The 22,810-nt window shown below is 41.7% G+C and overlaps 1 protein-coding gene across 2 annotated transcripts; it reads left to right on the top strand.

Moving 5' to 3' along the window:
* The first annotated feature begins 1,484 nt into the window (after positions 1–1,484).
* BLMH (bleomycin hydrolase) lies at positions 1,485–21,542 on the top strand. 2 transcript variants are annotated; one of them, XM_075517812.1, is made up of 12 exons: positions 1,485–1,605; positions 1,824–2,021; positions 2,468–2,577; positions 3,240–3,381; positions 4,624–4,712; positions 6,043–6,135; positions 10,003–10,158; positions 10,669–10,827; positions 10,926–10,993; positions 11,401–11,518; positions 13,977–14,046; positions 20,530–21,542. In XM_075517812.1, exons 1-12 carry the CDS (start codon positions 1,593–1,595, stop codon positions 20,679–20,681), a joined length of 1,368 nt encoding a protein of 455 aa, XP_075373927.1. In that variant the 5' UTR covers positions 1,485–1,592; the 3' UTR covers positions 20,682–21,542. The 2 variants fall into 2 exon arrangements, with proteins under 2 accessions (XP_075373927.1, XP_075373928.1); XM_075517813.1 differs by lacking the exon at positions 1,824–2,021 and having other exon boundaries at positions 1,537–1,605.
* The last annotated feature ends 1,268 nt before the right edge of the window (positions 21,543–22,810 follow it).

Consider the following 22,810-nt stretch of genomic DNA (forward strand, 5'->3'; position numbering starts at 1 on the left):
TGGAGGCAGTGGGGAGCAAACGTAACGGCATATCCCCGGCCTGCTGAAAGCTCTCTGGAGCTGAATGCAGCCCAGGTGAATTCAACTCACTTATTTTTTTCCTAGTAGGTGATTTTTCATTTCTTTTCATTTTGCTGCAGGTAAAGACCACAAGGTTCCTGTGCATACCTAGAAAACATCATTTCTAGTGGTGGAACATAAGCCTTTGTGGGAGATGATGAGATAAAGCACTGAAACAAGTTTTTTTGGGTCAAGTTTATACAGTCTTTTCAAAATATAAGTGGTTCTTTGCATCTGTTCAGTTTAACCTACTGCTTAGAGCACCGCCACGGGGGGTGGGCTGCCTGAGCTGTTGCCAGATCTTGCCCTCTACACTTATTCCTAAAAGGTATGCACGTCCAGTCAGGCATGCGAGTTGTCGATCGGTCCGCAGAGGAATCCATACCGGGTTGCCACAGATCGTGATGTTGATGCACGAATAAAGCGAGATGTTGAGCTGGCAGCCGCCTCCTTGGCCCTGTCCTACAGTGCCATTCCACAGGGCATTAGGGGTGGTGGCCACCCAACTTGCTGCCCCTTCGTGGTAATCCTACGGGCATCTCAGCTTCTGTTGGCCAGGGCGAAAGCTGCCTGGCACTTTGCACTGCTGTGGCACCTCCCGTCTCCCTTGGCTGAGAGCAGACCTCAGGGCTCGGGGCAGCCCCAAGCACTTGGTAAGACAGAGTGGAAATTTCAGTATGAATGCTCCAGCACCGCGATGGCAGGAAAACCTCTCCATCCCTCCTCCCAACAAATACGCCACTCAAGCATTTTTCTCAAGGTCCTGGCAAGCTTTTAAGGCCTCATCGTGTCTTGGAATGATACATTACTAATACCGTCAATAAACACCGTGTGCTGTAAATCAATTTGAGTCTGTGATGTGCAAATAGTCTTCTTGGAGGAGCAGGGCTGTTACTCAACAGGAAGCCTCCATGGCGTGACCCAGAGCGTGTCCTTGACTGACATTCACCAGGGCTCAGGGAAGGCTGTCACCGTGCAATGTCGGTGCCAGCTCGCTCCCAGGCGCCCGGCCTGGCCACCGCCTGCTGCAGAGACCCGATCCCAGCCCTCCCGTTCGGTGTAGAGCAGGGGGTGACACCGCGGGGGTAGAGCCTGCGGGCAGCGGGATGGGGACGCTCCACTGGGGCCTTCCTTGCCCAGGGCCGCACGGGCCCTGAAGGGAACGCGGCTGCCCGGAGCCGCAGGGCCGGGCCTGGGCCACACGCAGCCGCCGGCACCGGAGCTCCTCGGGGCGGGGAGGCCGCGGCCACCGCGCGCTGCCTCAGGCGGCGCGGCAGAACGTTCTGGAACCGGGGGCGGGGGCCGTGAGGGGATGGAGCCCCCGGCGCCCCCACGCGGCCCCGACCGCAATGGCGCGCGCAACCGCCGCAAGCTTGTCCCTCGCGGCGCGCCGTCCGCCTCCCGTTCCCCCCCCCTCTCCGCCCCGGGCCGCTGCGTGGGGCCCCTCTTCCTGCTTCCGGTGCCGGGGCTATAAGAGCCGCTTCCGCCGTTGAGCGGCGTTTTCCGTTTCGGGAGTTCACGCTGTCTGTGCCATGAACGCCCGCGGTGAGGGGAGGGGCCCGGCCGTTACCGGAGCAACGGGTTGGGGGGGGGGGGGTGTCTGTCCGTGAGGGGGGCGGTTACCGCGGCAACGGGCTCAGGGGGGTGCAGTTACCGGGGCCGGAGGGGAAGGGCCTGGGGGGGGTTTGGCGGGAGGCGCACCGTTACCTGGGCTGGGGGGGGGGCTGGCGGGGCCGGCGGTGACGGCTGCCCCTTGCCTCCAGGGCTGAGCACGGAGAAGGCCGCCGCCTTCACCCGGCGGCTGCGGGCCGAGCCCCAGTTCCTGCTGGCCCAGAACGTGGCGACGTGCAACGACCCGCTGGAGGTGTGCTTGCAGCGGCAGGTGGTGCAGGACACGGTGCAGGTCTTCCAGCACGCCGTGCCCGCCGAGGGCAAACCCGTCACCAACCAGAAGAACTCCGGTAAGGGGCTCCCCGGCTGCCAGCGCGGGGTCGGTGCTCGCGGGGAGGAGGGGTGCGCTCCCTCGGCGGCTCTGGCGTTCGGGGGATGAACGGTGTAATGCTGCCGGGAGCGGTGGCTGCCTCCGAGGGCCTTTTGTCGGGCTCTGAGCAAAATGGAATCTCTGCAGCATCCTCTTAAGCTAATAACAGTCTCTAGACTTGCAGCGTTTGCTTATTTTCTCTTCGGTATAGTATGAGATAAAATCAGTTGAGAGATTACTGCACGCACTGTGTGTGCAGTAAATGACTTCTGAACTTCTCATGAGCTTTTTGGTGTTTTATGATCCTAGCCAGAACAGTGGGCCAAAGGCTTGAGGCGGAACAGTGTCATGAATCTTGCGTTTAAAGAAAAATCTTACGCGGCTCTTAAACATTCCAGTTTAATTCTTGTTCCTTTGATCTCTCAGGGAGATGTTGGATCTTCTCCTGTCTCAATGCAATGCGTCTTCCTTTCATGAAGAAATACAACATTGAAGAGTTTGAATTCAGCCAGTCGTACCTCTTTTTCTGGGATAAGGTACAGTAGTACAGGTCGCAGGTTGTGCTAGGGCAGCTTATGCAATTGGGTACTGGGACAGAATTTCTGTTAGGCTGGACCGTCTTAATCCAGGTGGAAAATGTACATGAGAAGACACTTCAGAAGTTGTTTAAGTATGTATTTTAAATGTGGGTTGAGTGAAGTGGGACTTTCAGCTTGAAAAGTTAGTTGTCAAGTTGCTAATGTTTTGGAATAGTAAAAATTTTCTTTCAAACGTGCGTATTTCAAAAGTTATTTGTAGGAGGCTTAGGGGAAATGTGACTGCAACTTTCTGCTGAGCTTTCAGTCATGCTTGTGACCTACTGTACTGTGAGCTGTGTGTCTGCTTTTTTTTCCCCCTAAGGGAAATTGAGAAAATCTAGTACCAGTTTGGGCCAGGCTTCATTGCATAACTTCTGTTTCACGTTTCCTGTTTCCCCTACCCTCAAGCTCTGTGCTGACTCTCTCTCAAATATTTGGTCTGTGACAGAAATAAGTTTATAGCATAAGCCCTGGAATGCTAGAGGGAAAATAAGAACTTCAGTAGATGAGCAGAAGGTAGCTTCATCTCATTAGGACTTCCAAAGAACTGAGTACTCAAGAATGAATTAATGCATAATGTCACACTTAAAATATCTATTTTTCCTGTCTGTCCATTCCAGGTTGAACGTTGTTACTACTTTTTAAATGCCTTTGTGGAGACAGCTCAGAAAAAGGAGCCTGTGGAAGGAAGACTGGTACAGTTCCTGCTCTCCAACCCCACGAATGATGGTGGACAGTGGGATATGTTGGTTAACATTATTGGTAAGAGAATTGGTCACTAGGAGCCCTTCCTGAAACGGCACACTGGTTTGAGAGATGAGGAATGAAACGGAAGAAGAAATTGAGTTTGAGACCGGGGAGTTTGCTAAGGAACATGATGTCATTAACCACTACCTTTTTAAATCAAAGCCCTTTTTCATGCCAGCTTATAAATATTAGGCTTAAATCTTGTTTGGAATCTTCACTCTTGTGTGTTGCTGATGATGATGGAAGCTCAGAAGATTAACAGAAGTAATCAGATATCCTAGACTTTCCATTTAGTAAAAAGGTTCAATCCCCTTTCACTTCAGTCATCAACTCGACATAGTTTGTTTACATCCATGTATACAATTTTTAGGGCACATAGTAAGGAAAAAACACTGCTAGACCAGGGTGTGTCTACAAGGCAGAAGCAAAACTACTCAGAGTTGCAGCCTGAAGAAAGATGATACAAAGATCAGTGAGAAGGAAATGATGTGGAATGTGGCACTGCTGGTCTTACAAAGATCTGGTTTAAGTGGTATCCTCCTTACACCGATTAAGGAGATAATTCTCTGTCTGAATTACACTAGTATTTGCTTTCATTTGTGTTGTGAAACAATGTGACACCTTTGTAAATCAACAAGCCAATAATGTAAGTTTAGAATCACAAAAGGAGTTTGTTTCTTTGAAGCCTGGAGGTTATTTTTTTTCCCCCTACCCAAGTGTTGTAAATATTTAATCAGGGCAGGGAAGATTTTGGATGCTGCTGTTACATCCAGAGTCTTGCCTTTGGTACTGTAATGTAGGAAGGAATTGAGCTGTTGCTGGTGTTGATAGATGTTGAAGAGGAAAGGAGACTGGGAAGTTAGCCTTAAATAAAGTACATGGAATAATTCATAAGAGGTGAAGTTGTTCAGAAGATATTTCAGGAGCTTAATTTTCAAGAAATCGGGTTTTTTTCTGGTGAAAAGAGCTTCTTAAAGCACTAATTAGTTTAGAACTTTTAAGTGTTGAATTAAATGATACCGAGCCATTCAGGGAGTCCACCTCTTGGGATCCCTGTGGAATGCAGATGAGAGGTCAAGATTCAATCACAAATTAAAATGTAATCTTTGGGTATTTGTAACCTTTAAAAGACTTTCCCTTATAATCTCTGCACAAAACCCAACTATATTTAGCTTTTATGTGGGTATAAGTGAAAGCACTAGCGTTTGCTGTGTGAAAAGACAATTGTTAACCCATAGTTTTATTACTTTCTTTTAGAAAAGTATGGTGTTGTCCCCAAGAAATACTTCCCGGAGTCTCATACCACAGAGGCTACTAGAAGGATGAATGAGATCTTGAATCATAAGGTAAAATTGATTTAGATGATGCAATTAAAGAAGGGGAGGGGATGGGAATGACCCTGCTCCAGGTGTTCCTAGCCACCTTCATTTCTCTTTATTGACCAAAGGATTAAGTGCATCTCAGCAGTTTAGCTTGCTTTTATTCAAAAAGCAGTGTAAAGTCTCAGCAGAGTCTAATGTTAACCTTGAAACATGGAGCAGGAAAGCGTGTTTATGGAAGATGGCCATTGCCAGGCTTCAGTAGCTTGAAAGCACCTCACATGGTTTTAGTAGCAATTGTTCCTAATCCTCAGATTTCTAAAGTTAATTCTTGATGTGAGGCTGATTAAGTCTGTTTCTGCAAAACTAGCACTTGGCATCTAGGTGGCTTTTCTGCCCCCTCAGTATTTCATCTACCAGTATGCCAAGGTTTCTAGATATTTGTGCCAAATTAGATGAAAAAGATAAAAAAAATGTATTTTTAAAACACTGAATCTTAAAAATCAGCTTGTAGTATAGAAGTGTGCAGCTTTGTCTGAAGGAAGGTGTAAGCTTGCTCCCTGAACTACAGAAATTAATTCATCTGGAAAGATGCTAGTGTAGGTAGCTAGATAAAAAGGCAATTAAAGCATTTTTTTACAGTGGGCTTTGATTAATTTTTTTTCCAGTTCATATGCTACATGCTCAGGAAAAATTGCCTGCTGAAATCCACATAAAAAATGTAAAGTATGCGCTGCAATGAGCTTAGACATAATGCATGGTGTTAATGTTATTCTAGTCTTGAACATTACAAACCAGCTGGTCTTGTGGGAGCCCTGCTCACTGTTCCTGGCCTTATGGATGGTGTAATGGATGAAGTAATGGGAAGCATGCGCTGCTCTTACTGCAATTCTGCATGCAGTGGGGAAATGCTCCATTCTTGTTATCAATCAAGAGATCAATTATGCATTAGAATTGCAAAATAAATTTTACAGTATGAAGATAGTGTTCTCTGTGAGTCACAGAGGTGGTAATGTGTGTGGATGTTGTGGCATTGGTTATGGAACTGAGAAATCAAGCCTTAAGAAAAGCTAATGGCTGTAAGCTTCAAATCAGTGGTTGGAAAATAGTAATTGAATTGCAACTATTTGTTAACTTCTGATTTTTTTTGTGATCTTTTAAATCATTCAATTACCTTGTTTGGTTTTTTTAAAGAATCAATATCTAACAAAGCCTTCTGAAAGGGATTTTCTTTTCATTTTTAAAACATGTTACAAAGAATAAATAGATGCTTGAAACAACCGGATAGGAAGTCTTAAAACCCAGTTAGGTGGTGCCTTTCATAGTCTTATAATAAAATGTTTTTCTCTTTAAACAGATGAGAGAATACTGTTTGCGGCTAAGAAATATGGTGGAAAGTGGAACAAGTAAAGGAGAACTTTGTGCTGCAATGGACACTATGATAGAAGAGGTAAACATCCTTGTGTGACGTGAATCTTCTTGGAACATGAGGCTAGTTGCTTACTCTTGTTCTGTAGCACTCAGGATCAGACAAAACAAGTGCCTTTTGCCTAACTAGGAATGTTTTGTATGGCAGTGTGCTTGGAGTATTCAAGTGGATTTTTTTGAAGTGGTTTGTTGCTTATCTCACTCCGAGTTTTTCTAATACTTCCAGACAAATATCTTGAATGTATAGGTTCCAGAACTATGACATTGTATGGTGACATCTGCCCCTTTCTGTAGGAAAGCAGCATTTTGTATCTTGAGAGATCAAAATAACGGCCTGTCTGGCTTTTATAAATAGTAGGAAAGAGGCAAATTTAAAATTGTGTTCTGATGGCTTTGAATGTAAAATCTTACAGCACAAGTGTTGTTGCAGAATTTCCCCACAAGAGAGCAGAAGAGAACAACAAAATGGAATTCTCTGCATTATGGAAAAGATGTAAGCTGAACACAAGGCTGAATCCAGCTGTGGTCTGATACTGGGGGCAGCAGAGGAAGGAATCACAGCATCTCTTTCTGGCTGTGTGATTTAACTCAAAATGAAATCGATCAGCAAGTCTGTAGTAGGCAGTGTGTGTAGTGGCTGGCCCTCCATCTGTTCATGCTGAATGTGTCAGTGACATGTCATTTGTCTTATTCAGTAGTCCTCATACTTGATTCTTAAAGAGCCAAAAGCAATTTTAAAAGTTCAGGCTATTTTAGCTTGACCAAGTGCATGCATTTTAAAAAAGTATACATTTCATTTGTTTCTCGAACATACAATGCAAAGTGACCCCGTGCTCTTGGTGTCTGTCTTTAGATGACTCGAAATCAAATGTTTTGGTTGTGTCCTAGTTTTCTGCAACCCAGTAAATGTCAGTATTAGGCAGAACCTACCTTGGGCTATTTCTGTAAAGCTTCAGGAAGTTCCACTAATATGCAAGTATTGATTAATCGTGTTGGTTTGGTTTTTGGACATTCATCTTTGCACTTCACGTAAAAACCTGTAGCTTCATTTTATCTACTTTTAAGGTTAGATTAAAAAAAGTGTGGTGTGTTCCTTGGACTATATTATTGAAACTAAAACTTTTATGAAAAGTATACCTTAAGATCAACAGTAATTCTGTGCTTGGAGCGTACCCCGGTATACTGCAATCAGAACTTAGTTCAAAAGTGAATTCATATAACTTGCATCCAGTGTGTGTGTCCAAAAGCCCTTGGAGGATTTTACAGCAGATATCAAAAGCTTCCTAGAGATGTTCATTTTTAGGGCAATGACATACAGTTCACTGCAAAATGTCTCTTCATTTGTTTAGAGCCTCTTGCCCTCTGACAGGGGATCCTGGAACTGACATTAAAGGCTCATTAACTGATTGCAATTTGTCTGTTCTGTTAAAAGGTTGTGCTTAATTCTCTGAAGTTAACACAGTATTTCCTCCTGCGGTGGTAATAGTGGTTTGCAACTTAAGTGGATTTACTTTCAATAAACATTGTAGTTGAAAGGTGCAATTGCACCTATCTTTATACTTTAAACATGCTTAGTTTTAAAGGTTTGAGATCACTCTTTCATGTGTTTATATGTATATAAGCGGTATTGCATCTATTTTTGTATGTGGCAAAGCAGAACTAACTTGGTTTTGTTCTGTGAAGTTTTATTTGCATAGCAAATCTTGGTTTGCTCATGCTGGCAGGCAGGGCGCTAGCTAAAATGGGGCAGTTGTACTGGAACACAAGATTAAATATTCACTCCAGAACTGTATAAACATTCTTCTTATCAAACCAGTGCACAGCAGGTCAGAAGTTGAAATCAGTGCAGTGCATGTGATTGACTTTTTCTTCCTTTACTGTTCTCCTTTGTAGACTCTTCCTTATCAGGAGTGTCCTTCTCTTCCTTTCCTTGCTCACTTTGTGTTTTAGCACAAGCCACTATATCTTTCCCTTATCTTGGTTCTAGTTGTCACTGGAGTGGTATAAGTCACCTTTTTAGTTTAAATGTCTCATTTTATTTATTGATAGAGGAAGCTTGAGATACTAAGAGATGGCCTATGATGGGTGTGGTGGCAAAACAATTGAGGGAGGCCATTCCCAGGCTCCACTACCTCTGTTAACTTGGGACTCTGTCTCCATCATTTTCCTTCCTCTGGCTGGAGCCTGCTTGCTCATTGCTCTCCTTTTAGGCATTTTTCTTGCTTATTTTGTTTTCATAGCCTCATCTCTCACCACTTGGGGTTATCTGAAGTAATGTGAGTGTATCCACAGCAAATGCTACCTTTTGTGCAGTCTGTGCAAAATTCAATATTTATAGTAGCTTAGGGATTTACATTTGCTCTTTAACATATTTATTGAGGAATAAATGTGTAGCTCTTCCAGTAAAAACATTAAGCCCACAACCTAGTTTCAACCCATAATTCATCTCTTCACTTGTTTTCTTAAATTGCTTGGAGCAAGAACACCTCTATTTGTATTTTGTGCACAGCCAAATAGTGTTATTTCACATGAACATGGCACTCCTTTTGCCATCAGCACAAAGTACACACTAGCACAGAGCTAGTTCTTATGGAGCCTTAGGATCCATATAAATCAGCTCAGCTAGCTCCAAAAAGAGTAAGTCAGCTTTGGGAAAGGTATTCTGTTTCCTCTCCTGTGAAAAGTCAGTGAGAGGAAAGTGTGAAGACTGACAGCTGAGGAAAGCTGACACAAACCACAGGCGTTGGATCCTAGTGCAGAAGGTGCAGTTGAGATTTGACTCCCCTTCTGTTATTTTTAAATAACCTGTTGGTTCCTTGCAAGGAAAAGACTTGTCTTGTGCTCAAGATGTGGACAGAGCGGAAGTAGACCAGCGTCAGCTGAAGTAAAACAGATTCAAACCTGTTTAAATATGATTGAATTCTGTCCCCAGAGTACCTGTGGCAGGTCCTGCTAAATATCCCAAAAGGCAGTCATCTGGTTACACTGCCTACGAGTTAGCACATTTTATGATAAGCCCTGTGAGAAAGTACAGTAGTGATTCTTAAGTGCAGTTTCATATTCTGATTTATAGGGAGGCTGCTGACTTGAAATCTGGTCAACTTTTTGTGCTAAAAATCAGTGGAAAGCTGCCAGCTGCAAAGGATGTCACAGTCAGCAGGCGGGGATCTTGAATTAAATTACATAACCTGCCAGCTCAACCCTCAACTGAGACATTGTTAAATGTATTAAAACAGACAAGAAGATTACTCTAGGCTTTTGAAAAGAAGCAAAGGCCCATCTTTGAAATCCAAATGAACATTACAGGAAAAAAGGGATTAGTACAGGGGTAACACTGGGATAAAATGCTTTGCTGTATGCATGTTAGGTCTGGCTTGTCTCTGCACGGGGCAAACCACCTGGTGGAACACGTGATGCTGAATGCTTAAGCCTTTCTAGAATCGGTTTGATAAAGTTCTCTTGCACTGAGAAAGTATCTTTTTGGAAGAGCTTCAGAATTACTTGTGAAATGTTGGAATGAGACTGGGCTGTGTATTGGCTTTTGCTTTTGGCTGCTGCATTCCTAGGATGACCTGGAATTTATATGTTCAACCTTAAGCTTCTGTTTTGCCTGATAGTTTGCCTGAGAATGTGGAGTGTAAGAATGGAGAGAGATTTTCTGTGGCCTTTCAGATTGATTTTGAACTGTTGAAACACCTAGATTTCTGGAGGTGAATACAAATAATTAATGTGTGTACATTTACTCATGTTCTTCAAAGGTGGATATTAAGATCCCATTTCTCCAGTTAGTTCTCACATGGAGAAATCCATTCATCAATGGCATTCCTGTGGTAGGAGAGGCAGACCTGCATGTTTCAGCAAGTTCACAGCTGTTTGCTTCTCTGGGCAGGTATTCAGAATAGTGAGTACTTGCCTGGGCAGCCCTCCGGAGACCTTCTGCTGGGAGTTCCGGGATAAGGAGAAGAACTACCACAAATATGGCCCTGTGACACCAGTCCAGTTCTACAATGAGCATGTGAAGCCTTACTTCAACATGGAGGACAAGGTTGGGGATGCTGAAAGGCAGCAGCTTCCCAAGACTTTTTTCCTGCTAAGCCACTTATTTTCCACTGTTGCAAGTGTACTGTCCACCCCTGTAACTGCACCATATGGGATGGGTACCACTTCCATGAGTCAAATGTGGCCCTGTGTTTATTCTTCCTGTCTTCCTGTTTGTGCTCTACCCTTCAATTAGCTGTGATCTCACATTGCACTTCTATGATGACTTTGTAATGATAAAATGTGTAATGATCTACTCAGGCATAAAATGCCATAGGAGCCATTAGAGAGCAGGAATAACATGCAAAGCTGCTATGCCACAGTTACGAGTTGAACTTATAAAACAAAAAAAACCAACCAAACAAAACTTAAACCTCGTTTTTCATCCAAGTGGCTTGTTTGCTAATGGGACAGACAGCTAGCTGGGACAAAAGCAATTCTCTGAAATCCACCTAGATTCACTTCTCAAAGATTTCAGTTAAGTTGCACCTTAATTTGACATCTTGGTCTTTGGCAGGTTTGTCTAGTGAATGATCCTCGACCTCAGAACCCGTACAACAGGCTGTATACAGTGGAGTACCTGGGCAACATGGCAGGAGGGAGGAAAACTCTCTATAACAACCAGCCTGTTGATGTCTTGAAAAAACTAGCTGCAGCATCTATTAAGGATGGCGAGGTTTGTTTGGTTTCTCTTCATGGCTGGCATGGTGCAAGTCTTGTAATGTAAAACTCTCTGGGATGTGGCCTAGACATGACTCTGCCTTCTATTTGTAGGCTGTGTGGTTTGGCTGCGATGTTGCAAAGCACTTCTATGGCAAGCTGGGAATCAACAGCATGAATATGTAAGTAGAAAATCAAAACAGAATACTGTTTGGGATACTTGGCTAGGACATAAACAGCGCTTTGGCTGCTTAAACTAAAAATTTGTCCATACTTTGGATTATATACCCAAAAAGAGTGTATTTAAGTAATTCAGTAGCAGCAGAAATGTTTTTCACTTGTTAGCTAAAATCTTAATCCTTCAAAGATGCACTACAAGCAATATTCTTACTCATTTGGACTGTCTAGTATCTGGTGAGAGAAACTCCTAACGGGATCAGTTTTTGTATTTATTCTGACACTAAAAATAGTTGAACTTACATGCCTGTGCAGTGGCTCCTGGAACAGTGCAGTCTACCAGTTCTGTGGTTTACTAGTGAGAATCTTCCCTGCATCCTTTTTGATAATTGCTTATGTGGCTTTCTAATAGATTTAATCATGAGCTGGTGTTTGGGGTGTCTGTCAAGAACTTGAACAAAGCAGAACGATTAATCTTTGGAGAATCAATGATGACCCATGCCATGGTCCTGACGGCTGTCACCGAGAAGGTAGTTTCACTTCAGAAGTTCTGATGCTTGCACGGATGTATCTGAACATTCTGGCGGTTTGTTTGTGTTGTGGGCTCATTCACAGTGTGTAAGCTGTTCTGCTAGAGTTGAGCATGTGTGCCACAACACCCTGGTGCACAAGGCCTAGGTTGTCTGTTCTCCCTGTGTTGTTTGTGGCTGAGTCTTCAGAACTATAAATATTTAACAAGGAGGGAAGAATTTTAGGCAAGTCAAGGGCTTTTCTTCTGCCCGCAAACTTTTATTGGAGAAAGGGAAAAGTTAGCTTCTGTTTTTAAGATACCAGAAAACCTATGTTAACTGATTTTTAAATACAGATTCTGATGTATCTTGCTGAGCAAGAAATCTGGTATGACAGCAAGTATTTCCTAGCCCATCCCATTCCATATGTTAGTCCAATCTACGTTTTTCAGCGTGAAGCTCCTACTGTTAAAATACCAGTAGGAGGCACTTTGCAACAGTCTTAACCTCCTGCAACTCACTGGCATGTGACCTCTCTGACCTACTCATAATTAGGGAAGGAAAATGGTGTCCGAAATAGCTCTGTAGCAGACAGTAGGCTGGGATGAATCCACAACTAAATCTAAACCTGGCAGTATAACAAAGCATGTATAAAGTAAAAAGAACCATGTGAAAATTTACAACTCGGGGTTATCTGCAATGTTGATGTTTTTCCATTTATTTCCAGAAGTTGTCATTATTAAAGTTGCTTTGAAGTGATCTCTTCCTGTCCAATGTGACCTTGGCTTGAGAAGTAACAGCTTGTGTATAACTGAAAGTTTGCTTGAGCTGTGGAGTCTGAGGATGTGAGATGAGACTGCTGAGTCATAAGAATTTTTCTGAATTACTTTTTACAACTCAGTATAACTTTTCCTGCTGTTAAGAGCTCAGAACACACTTCTATTTTGTGTATCAGATTGCATGAACACATTTTAAAAAAAATTTTGTTGTTTTTAGTTGGATACTAAAAATGATATTTTTCTAGTGTTCCAAACCTATCTATTCACAACTGAAGTCTGTATATTTGTACTTATTGTACCCAGCTACTGGCTGGACTTCATTGGCAGCTACAGTCTATGGTCTGTATTTTTAAAATCATACTTTTGGATGCCTAAATGTATAGTTGCATAAAATGTGATCAAACGTGACCTGATTTCCTTAAGAAAAGGATGTGTATAAGATCAGTATATGATGGATGGTATCTCTAAAATCAAAAGATAGTTTAAAAGGAGTTATCCTAGAACAAATTCAACATTTAGAGGCTTTTCCACATTGAAAATGGACTCAGTTGTTTCTACTTTTTGAACATGTTGTGTTATATTAAACATTAACTTAATCTAAAGGAGCTTTGATAAAGTGAGTTGTAAAACGTAATACTTTGGATTTACCTACTCTATAAAAAAGGCTTTGAAGATTTAAAAAATCCTATTATGATATTACAACATAAAGTTGATGTGGATTAAATGCACCTTTTGGTTAAAAACTTAATGTACATAAATGTGTTTATCCCAGTTTGTCCCACAGCATCAAGAGTTGATTTCAGTCTGGTAGCTCTCGAGTGTCATTTTAAGGACTGTCGTATATTTAAGTGATAATAGAAGCATATAACAATATTCCTTTGAATATTAAAAATGGATTTGTGGGGTTTTCTAGGTTAGTTGTTTGCATTAAAAAATAGTAGCAAAAGAATAACTGTCCTTGGGTTCCTCAAGGGACCTGCTGTTTCCTCATGAAAGGCTGCTTGAAGGAAGCAACAGTTCACTCTGCAGCACAGCAAGCCTTTGAAGCTGTTCTCAGTGCTTTTATGTACTTGGTAGATTTGAACCAGACTTCAGATATACACAATGCAGGCTAGAATATGGTGTGCTTCTGAACATGAAATCAAGTGTACTTCATGCTTGTTGGAAGCCTTGTTGTATAGCTTTCAAAGCAGCAGATCTGGACCTGTATCCTTCAGCTAGATTCCTCAAGTGTTTGCAGTTGCTCTTACTAATACTGTTCTAAATTATTACAGTTGCTTCATTGCCCTTGCTCCTTTCCTCTGATTCCTCATTCAAGCAAGTTGTGCATTCTGCATTTCAGAAGGCCCCCATGTCCTGACAGGTGACAGGGAAGGCTGCTTAAATTCTGTTAGTCAGTTAAGTCCAAACTTGAATTTAGTTCAATTTAAGTTTTCTGGTTAAAATAAATATTTACTGCAGGCTCTCTTCTTGACCACATTTCCTCATATTTTATGTAAGCAGATAGACAGGTATTTTAGAAAATTACATTTCTCCAACCATTAGCAAGAAACCATTGTCTGAAACTCACCAATGTCTGTAGACTTTTGGGAGTGGAGCTCTGTGGTTTGCTGGTGCTGGATTTAGACTTGGAAGGGTTGGCTGCTATAAACTGACATGGTCCTTCACTACTGAATAGCTGTCGACTTGTTTTGTCACAGGATGGGCAAGAAGAGGCATTTGAAAAATGGAGAGTGGAAAACTCCTGGGGTGAAGACCGTGGTAATAAAGGTAAAGTAATTTATAGTCATGGGAACAGAAAGCTGAACTTAGTGTTTGGAAATAAGGAGGTGGAAGGGGGAAAGGGGATGTGCTGTGTGTCCTTTACCAGGACATGCATGAAACAAGCCTGCAAACAGCATGTGGATCACCAAGTTGTGGCACTGTATTCCTGGAAGACAAACATTCTTCACTTAAATGTGATTTACATCTAAGTAAATTGAATGTCAACATTGAATGGAGAAGCAGGAAATGTCACTGGATAAACTTGACACTGTGGCTGCAAGGTCAGCTGTAGAGGCAATTGCATTTTTGGGGAGATGGCCATAAGTGATGGATGCTGACACTTCTTGACAGACAGGGCATCTGTATCCCAAACGCAGGAGGACAGATTTGGCAAGCCCCTGTGGAGGCTGGAACTGGAATGCTGAGTATAGCTCAGTGATATGGGGCATATCTTGTCCTTGCACTACAGCTTTGACAACCCAATAACCAAACTGTTTAATTTGTGTATGGAAGGTAATGGGAAGATACTGGTAGACTTCAGGTAAAGTTAATGAAGTATTTAAACTTTGATAAAATAACCTTTTTAAAGTTGATTAGTTTATTGCTGTAAAGCAGCTTACTTTCCTAAGCATTGTATACTACTTTGCTGTTGATCACAAGTAAATTGCTAGCTATTATCCCTGTCAAAAAAAAGCAGCAGCTATAGGAGCTTGACAAGTGTGTGAGGGGGAGAGCAGAACCTCTGTTATTTTGTTGCTTATAATCCTTTGCTGCAGAACACAAGTCTGAAGAATCTGGTAGTATTAGTCTGAAAATATGGTAGTACTTCTCTGAAATACCAAGAATTCCAGTGGGCATGTAAACTGATCTTTTAATAAAGGGATGACAGATAAGAAATGCTTTGTAGGATCACTTCCAAGAACTGCACTGTGTAGAAATGCTTTCTCCTTCTAGTATGAAAGAAGAAATAAAGACTTCCCTGCAATACTTCTAAATGTACTGAAGTTTTTTGGTAACAGAGCTCAGCTTAAATCTGTATACTACAGCTGTCTCATCTTTGGGACTTCATGCTGGCTGTGGCTGATATTACTTAATCTTCCTGAATCATGTGTGAAACCGAAGTTATATCTTATGGTTTTTTTAAAGCACTGTTTATCAATCACTGCAAGCTTTTACTTTACTGATTTTGTAGATGAGGAAATGAGGGTATGGCTTGTTCCAGCTTGTGCTGTGAACAGCTGCAATGTAAACTGTTCTAGCTCCAACACCTGTCTAAAAAAAAAAAATTTAAAAATTGTAATTGTGGTTGCCTTTCTAAAGCTGTGCTGAAAACATGACCTGCAGCATCCTTGCTGTGTTCCCCTCTGGTATGACAAGTGCTAGCAACAACAAATCCAGTTATGTGCGGTTCAGCTCATGCCAAGTTTTCTGCATGAACTTGCTTTCCTGTTGATGACCGTCTCAGCCTGCACTATTGTTCCTTTAAAAGATCTGTAAGTGCTGTAGGGCTGCAGTGGGGTGGATGTGCCAGCCCGGCATGGCACATGGGCAGGCAGTGCAGACAGAATGGTGAGTCACAGCTGAGCAGTGGTTTAGGAAATTCCTTCTAGTTGCTTCCCTGCTCAGCCTGGGAATGACTGGAGAGTGCTTCTCTGCCTGGTCTAGAGGGCCAGCTCTGACCTCCCCTGGCCCTAGGTGAGTGGGGCTGATGGTGCGAGAGCATTTTTACATGCTCTGCCAGGGCCTGCAGTCAGTCAGCTTTTCCTAAACTACTGGAGTAGAGCAAGATCTCCGTGACTTTTGTTATCTCCTATAGAGACAGGCCGGATGTGGACTTGGCCATCGCATGACAAGCTCACTGATGAGCATGCCAAGCCAGACTTCAGTGTGTCCCAGGGCATGACACAATAGTCATTGCTGACCACATTTTTCTGTTGCAGATTAATCCCAAATCTTGTGCTCACAAGATTTGGTATGGCTGAAATTTCCCAGGATGTCTGGGTTTTCTTCTGGGAATAACTATTTCTGGAAAACTCTATTTTAGGATGTGGTCTTACTCATAAGCTTTTGATATCTTATACATGAACAGCTAACTAAAACATAGAATATTCTTGGAACGGTGTCTTGATGTATGTTCTGGCCCCTGGGTCTTGCAGTAGTGTCTGTTCTGAGTTAGCTCTATACATTCACAGCATAGTAGTCCAATAAACTTTAGCAAACAATGCAAATGAAACTGTGCAATTTCAAAGCAATGAAACTATGATGTTCAGCCTTCAAGGCTCATCAGTGTGACAGTAGTAAAATGTACTTTGGAATGTTGGAGTAAGTAAAGATGCCAAATCAATATAAAAAGAAGTAACAGCAAAACTTTTCTTGTCTCCAAATACAAACTAATAACTATTTTGTTAAGCACCTTTATGTATAGTAGAACATAAAAATGCCTGGGTAGTTGTGCTCTTAGTCTCAGAACACTTTGTTTTGGGACACTCCACATACTTGGTTTGTGATGTTAGATGCTACTAGTGTTAGAGGAATGCTTCCTCTAACAGGAAGGAAGTGCCTTACTCAGCTTGCTTTACAACTGCTCAGCGTGGACTTTGGTTAGTACTCCAAATGTTCTGAAGTTAATAGGTGTCTGTGTCAGCAGCTTTGACTGTGCTAGCCATATATGCTCCTTGGCCAAGGTTCAGAGTTGTTCTTTATTAGAACTGCAGAAGGACTGGGCTCAATTTCAGGATATTGGCTATTGCTCCCAAACCACAGTGCAGTAGACTGAAGCTTGACACTGCTAGGAGAAGTTGTACCTGTTGAGCTGTGACTGAACAGCAGCAGTTCTGCGATAGCAGTGAGTGCTCTGACAGAGCTGTGGAGGCTGGGATCAATGCGTGTGGAGAGCTGCATGCATTTTTGGCTTTCTTCACTTTAAGCATGTAATCAAAAATAAAAACTACAGCAACTAGAAATAAGAGTAGGGCCTCAGGCTTTAAGTTAGGAGTAACACTAAATTAACCCAGTTAGCTAGTCTTCTCTGAGTATTACTTGAACTTGTTTGCCAGCTTTGTAAGCTTCACTTGCTACTTGGTTTGCAGTAACAGTTTATTTTCCTTAGACACTATCTCTTTTTTCCAAATATGGATTAACTTTTCAAGAATAAGCTTTTCTAGAGCCATTTAAGAGGAGCTAGTTGTTCCTTTGAAATATAGTAGGACCCTGGAGTGACTTGAATAAACACTGCCTGTACCTTGTATGCATGTATTGTATGCATGCCATCTATGTGAACTTTTCTGGGTGAGTCACTGTCACTTATCTGTTTTCTACTGGTAGAGACTGTGGTTTCTGGAAAGTCTTTCTCACTGTCTATATTTTGTTTTGGTCAGGGAGTGGCCTGGAAAAGTGCCTTGACAGAAAATCCCATCAGAACTAGGAAGCTTGACTCTATTTCTGACTACTTTTTTCAGGGAGGTGAACCCCTGAATGACTTTCTTCGGTATGACCAAACAACCCACTGTTGAGCTAAAGGCAATAAGACATATCCTTCAGAGCTCATTCTCAAACATTAGAAGAGGTAACTTGACAGGGTTTTCTCCCCTTCCTCCTGCCCTGCTTTTTCACTCTTCAACATCCAGTACTAGCTGGTGTAGGAGGGTGAGGATTTGTAGTCTGTCCTAGCTCTCTTGCTATGCCACTGAGTCTGGCAGTGATTTTTTTATCTTATCTGCCTTGTTAAGGAATTGGGAAGCCATGCTTGGATAAGTCCAGTGCAGAGAACCCAAATGCACATCAGTGAAGAGGCAGCCAAGAATGATGTTCAACTTGGCACATCCCAGTTGGGTGTGGGGGATACAAGTAAGCCCCAACTCCATTATTTCTTGGACAGGATGATAAAGGGTACAGCCCACAACAAAACACCAGAGAATAGGCTTTGAGTCATTAAAAAACAAACAAATGACTTATTGTTGGTAGGAAATGGAAGTGGTTTTTTGCATGGGGTCCCTCTTGCTTTGCCCTGAGTACAGTCTAAAGTGCCAGATAACACCTGTTTCACCAGACTTGCATGGTGCAGGACTGGAAAGACTGTGACTGCTGTTTGGGTATTATGGGATGAAGTTAGTTATATGCTGACGCTCTGCGGAGTGGGCAGAACTGAATTCTTGTGGTAGCGCTTGTCCTGGAGAAAGGGAAGCCCTGGGAACAGCCTAGCATTGCCTCTCCTAAATACTTAGTAATTACATTCATAGCTGTTGTAAAAGTGTTTCTTGGAATCCTGTCTGTTTTTCCTCAAGGAATGAACACAGCTGCTGACAAACATTGCTTGGTTTTTGAGGTAAAAAAAGTCACTTCCCAGTCAAATATTTCCTTTCTGTGTTTACTGGCACTTTGTCAGCCATACAGGCAAGTTTAATTATTCTGCTTACTCTTTTGTTCTGGAGACACAGTACATTATTACCTAACTTTGAACCCAGCTTATCCCATCGGATATCTTTTTTTTTTTTAAAAGCAAGCAAGAGGGTAACACTAAATCACACTATCACATCCATTTGACAGGGGTCCATCTGCTTGTTTTGGCATGAAAAGAACTTTCTTGTGGTACATCTCCAGCTAGAAGTCAGCTCCCTTTTGACTTTTTTAATCTCTTGTACTGACTGTTGCATACTTACTCTTCTGCATGAAGACATTTTAAGGATTTAACTGTAGGCATCTAGTGTCTTTATTCATATATGTATGTGTGTATATATATATATCATCCTGTAAGTACACTATGACAGAATGGCTTTCTTAATTTGTTCTCCCTGTTGGAGGAGTTAAGGCACAAGCACAAAGTGGCTTGTATGAGGTCCTTTGGGAACTTTGCAAGGGCTTTTATTTTCAGGTGCCCAAATCCTAGGTTATGCAGTAACTCGCAGACCGTTCATCCTCGACTGACCTCTCCCTGGCCAGCAGCTTGTCAGTTGTAAGATGCTGCATGTTCAGGTTTTCCTTTGGGTAAGTTAGAGAAATGTGGACCAGTCTGATACACAGGGGAGTACACTTGTGTAGTCAGGTGCTATGTTCTGTTACAAGATGATGCTGTTCCAAGTTCTCTTCCGTATTCTGGCCTTAACATACAAATGGTTTGAGTAGAAGCAATAGACTAATTGCCTGAGGTAAAACTCCATTGTGTACCCTGCCCAGAAATGCAATAAACTTTTCTGTTTCTTTTGCTTCTGCCTGTTACCTGGATGGAATGCAGAGCTCAGGGTTGCCTTAGGCAGGCTCTTAGGTATATGTATTGCTGCGTATAAAGTATGTGTCTCCTTTTAATGAAGAAATTGATAATGGCTTTCATTGTGACACCAGGCACAGGCCTTCTCAAAGACTGACCTTACTTATTTGCATGTTCTGAAGTTCTGCTTGATGTTTCCTTCTTGTTCAGGCACTGCGATCCTAATCAGCACTGTCAAGCTTTGAGATACAGGATGTCAGAAGCAGAGTTCATTATCCTCTCAGGGTGCAATTACTCGTGGGCTCTTGGGAGTGAGAGGTTTTTGTGTGTCCCAAGAACTCATATCCTGAAGAGAGAATAATCAAGGCAGCTCCCTTTGGCAGTGTTTCCAAAATGGCTTCTAGCTCGGATTACAATTGATAGGGTTTTTAATTTATGGGAATTATCTGATCCTTGCTTTAGAAACAAGATGGTGTAGATAGATGCATTTATTGTCCATATTCTTTGGACATTTTCTTGTTTCATTTGATTGTGTGATGATACTGTGTAAGGACATGAGGAACTTTATTACATAAAGCCTTCTCATCTGTCTTCTAAAAGCTTGCTTTCCCCCAGCCACTGTTATTTTCAGTTTACCTTGAATAGTTTGTTTCCAATGATAGCTTTCTACTAAAACCTGTGATACTCTAAGTGTGACCTTTTTTCTCCCAGTTCAAAGGCTGTTCACTGAAATTCTCAGTAAGAATTATATTAAGGGAGAAAATTACAATGTAGTTCAGCCAAAGTATGATTTGGATGGCTTTACGTTTGAGGAAAGCAGATAGCCTCCTTCTGTTACTACAAGAATTAAACTGGCAAAGTTTTCTTAAGCCAGAGATGGTTTGGATATTCACCTGGAAAATTTCCTTTTTCTTACCAAAATCCTGAAAACTTCTAAAGCCAGATACTCAGATAATTTTACTTTCTGCCTTAAATACTAAGGTTTTTTTCAGGCATTGTAATTCACTTGAGTATTTTCAATGCCTGTTTTAACAGAGGAAGCATAAATGATTAATATTTTGGCTCTCATTTTTCCTAGCAGGCTTCTTGCTTGGTCTTTCAGTGCACATGAAGTACATGTGGTTAGCCTATATGTTAATTTCTTTGACTTTTTTCTTGTCTTGAGAGATATGAAGTATGACTAGGTCCTGTTTGTAATGCATCATTCATAGGTGAAACTTGTATATGTGACTGCTTCACTGCATTGGTAATGGTTCTCTGTTGTAATTAACTGTTTTCATCTCCAGGTTACCTGATCATGACTGATGACTGGTTTTCTGAGTACGTGTACGAAGTTGTGGTGGATAAGAAGTATGTACCAGAAGACATCTTGGCAGTGATGCAGCAGGAACCAATTGTTTTGCCAGCTTGGGACCCTATGGGGGCTTTAGCCAAGTGAACTACAGAGCATTTGCCTCTTAACGGTCAACCAGAAGTAGATGCAATAGTGAATTCCAGTGGTTGGAAGCCATAGCCAAATGATAATGTGACCAAGCACTCAGCATGGTCCGTATTCTTGAAATGTAAGTTAAGGATCTTTGAGAAATAGCGCTTTACTGACTCGGTTGAATAAAGCTCTCAGACAGGCTACTCCACAAAACTAAAAAGGGAGAAGGAAAAAACTCACAAAGAAAACATATTACAAGTGCTGCTGATGGCAGTTTGATTTTACCTTAAATTTTTAATAAAAATCAGCATAGTAAGTCAGTAGAATTATTTTGACCAGTGTTTTCCCTAGAAAAGATGGCCATAAAAGGCCCTTCTGTAGAATTAACAGCTAGGTGATTGTTAGAACAAAGACATTGAGATACCTATAAATTAACCATCAATGGTCTGACTTGTACCATAAAAGAATGCCCAAAATATTTTATATATTTACATTCTTAGTTTTCCTGAAGTTTTGGAAGGGACATAAGAATTGAAACTGCTAAAAGTTACCTTTAGAAAAATTTCTCTTCCAGCAGAATTGGGGGTGGGGGGGAACTGTTTCCTTGAGGTTTCCAGTTTCATTTATTTTTATTCTTCCGTTATTGAGCTAGGACTAGATGACCCATATCAAGGCCCAGTGCTATGTCTGTGTGCACAAGAGCGCTATTTTTCAGTTATATTAGCAAGAACAAACATAAATATGTTCACAGGTGGAGTTAGTGTCATGCTCAACAGAAAAAAACCCAATGTTTTAATTGCTGCATTTTATTTGGATGTTTTAAAAAAACAAGATGGTGCTATGAAGCTTTTGAATAAACACTTTCTAAAGTGACTGGTACAGCTCTGTTTTCTTTTTTTAAACGAGCCTCATGTAACTAGTGAAATGGAAAGATATTAGTGACCTAAAAACAAATCTAAGTGAGCCAGAATGTGAACATATCAGGAAAACATGCTGCTTTATGTTCTCAGTAGTAGTCAAAGATGCTCCTCTTGCTGAACAAAGATAAACACAAACATAGTATCTCATGCACTACAGGCACTCAAATAGTTTGGTGATGAGCACAGTACTAATCCTTCAATTTAAATTGTGCCAAAATGGTGGGCTGTCTTTGTGTGTACCCTGCCAATTTTCCTGTTCTGTACTGGGTTTAGTGATAGGCAAATAAGGGTAGGTGAGGACAAAGAACCACACTGAAATATAACTGCCAGCTACCATGGGGAGCAGATAGATGTTGCCTAAGTCAAGTACAAGAAAAAAAGATGTTTGTGGCCATGGTACTCTACAATTTGGTTTGACTTTTCTTCCATTTGGACTACAGAGATAGAAAGTTATTAAATTATTATGAAAGTGTATCTTATGCTAGTTATACAAATGCCTGTATGTATGTACATAAGTACATATAAAAAATGCTAAGCTGAATCATGTCTGCATGTTGCCTGCTAAACTAAATCGGGATTAGGGTTTGTCTAGGAGTCATCCAAGATGATTCAACCTGTTGTGATTAATGTTTCCTGAAGTGGGCAGGAGTGTTGGTTAGATAAGAGAATTTGGTGTGGAACAGCAGCAGGAGGTTATTGTTACTGTCCTTGAATGATGTGTTTTAAGAGTCTCTGCCTTCGCAGTATTTTCTGCAAAGGTAACAGAGCTGTTCTGGAGATGTACAGAATGTTTCTTGACAGTACAGTGATATTATAATTTGATTCCCTTCTAATAAAATTCAGCTCATGTTATCCTGGGCTTGTGTCAAAAGGTTTTCCATCATCCCAAGACCTGTGAGGGTACAGGAGCAAATGACTATTGCTCTCAGCTTGCTGCTTCTAGTAGCAATGGTCATGAGCAGTAACGTAAAGCTATACCTTTGCAGTAGATTCTCCTAATCTAGAAGACTCCAAGTTCAATGCTCAGATCTTTTTCTGTGTCTCGAGACAGGTAGATGACCCTTTGTGCTTTCTACAGTGTTGACTGGCAGAAGAGTGCATCATGTGCAGTTCTCTTTGTGAAAGTTTGGGCATGCCTTTTAATTACCAGGATATTGTTGAATAGTTGATTTGTCAAATATATTTAATTATCAGGTTATTGTCAAATATTTTGTCACCACT

Source organism: Mycteria americana, chromosome 15 (assembly GCF_035582795.1).
Source record: "Mycteria americana isolate JAX WOST 10 ecotype Jacksonville Zoo and Gardens chromosome 15, USCA_MyAme_1.0, whole genome shotgun sequence".
NCBI classification, from domain to species: Eukaryota; Metazoa; Chordata; class Aves; order Ciconiiformes; family Ciconiidae; genus Mycteria; species Mycteria americana.

Excerpts from the sequence above, each read along its gene's own strand:
- BLMH (XM_075517812.1), top strand. Across the intron at positions 4,713-6,042 it reads ATGAGATCTTGAATCATAAG|ATGAGAGAATACTGTTTGCG; the intron begins GTAAAATTGATT and ends CTCTTTAAACAG. Across the intron at positions 14,047-20,529 it reads TGAAGACCGTGGTAATAAAG|GTTACCTGATCATGACTGAT; the intron begins GTAAAGTAATTT and ends TTTCATCTCCAG.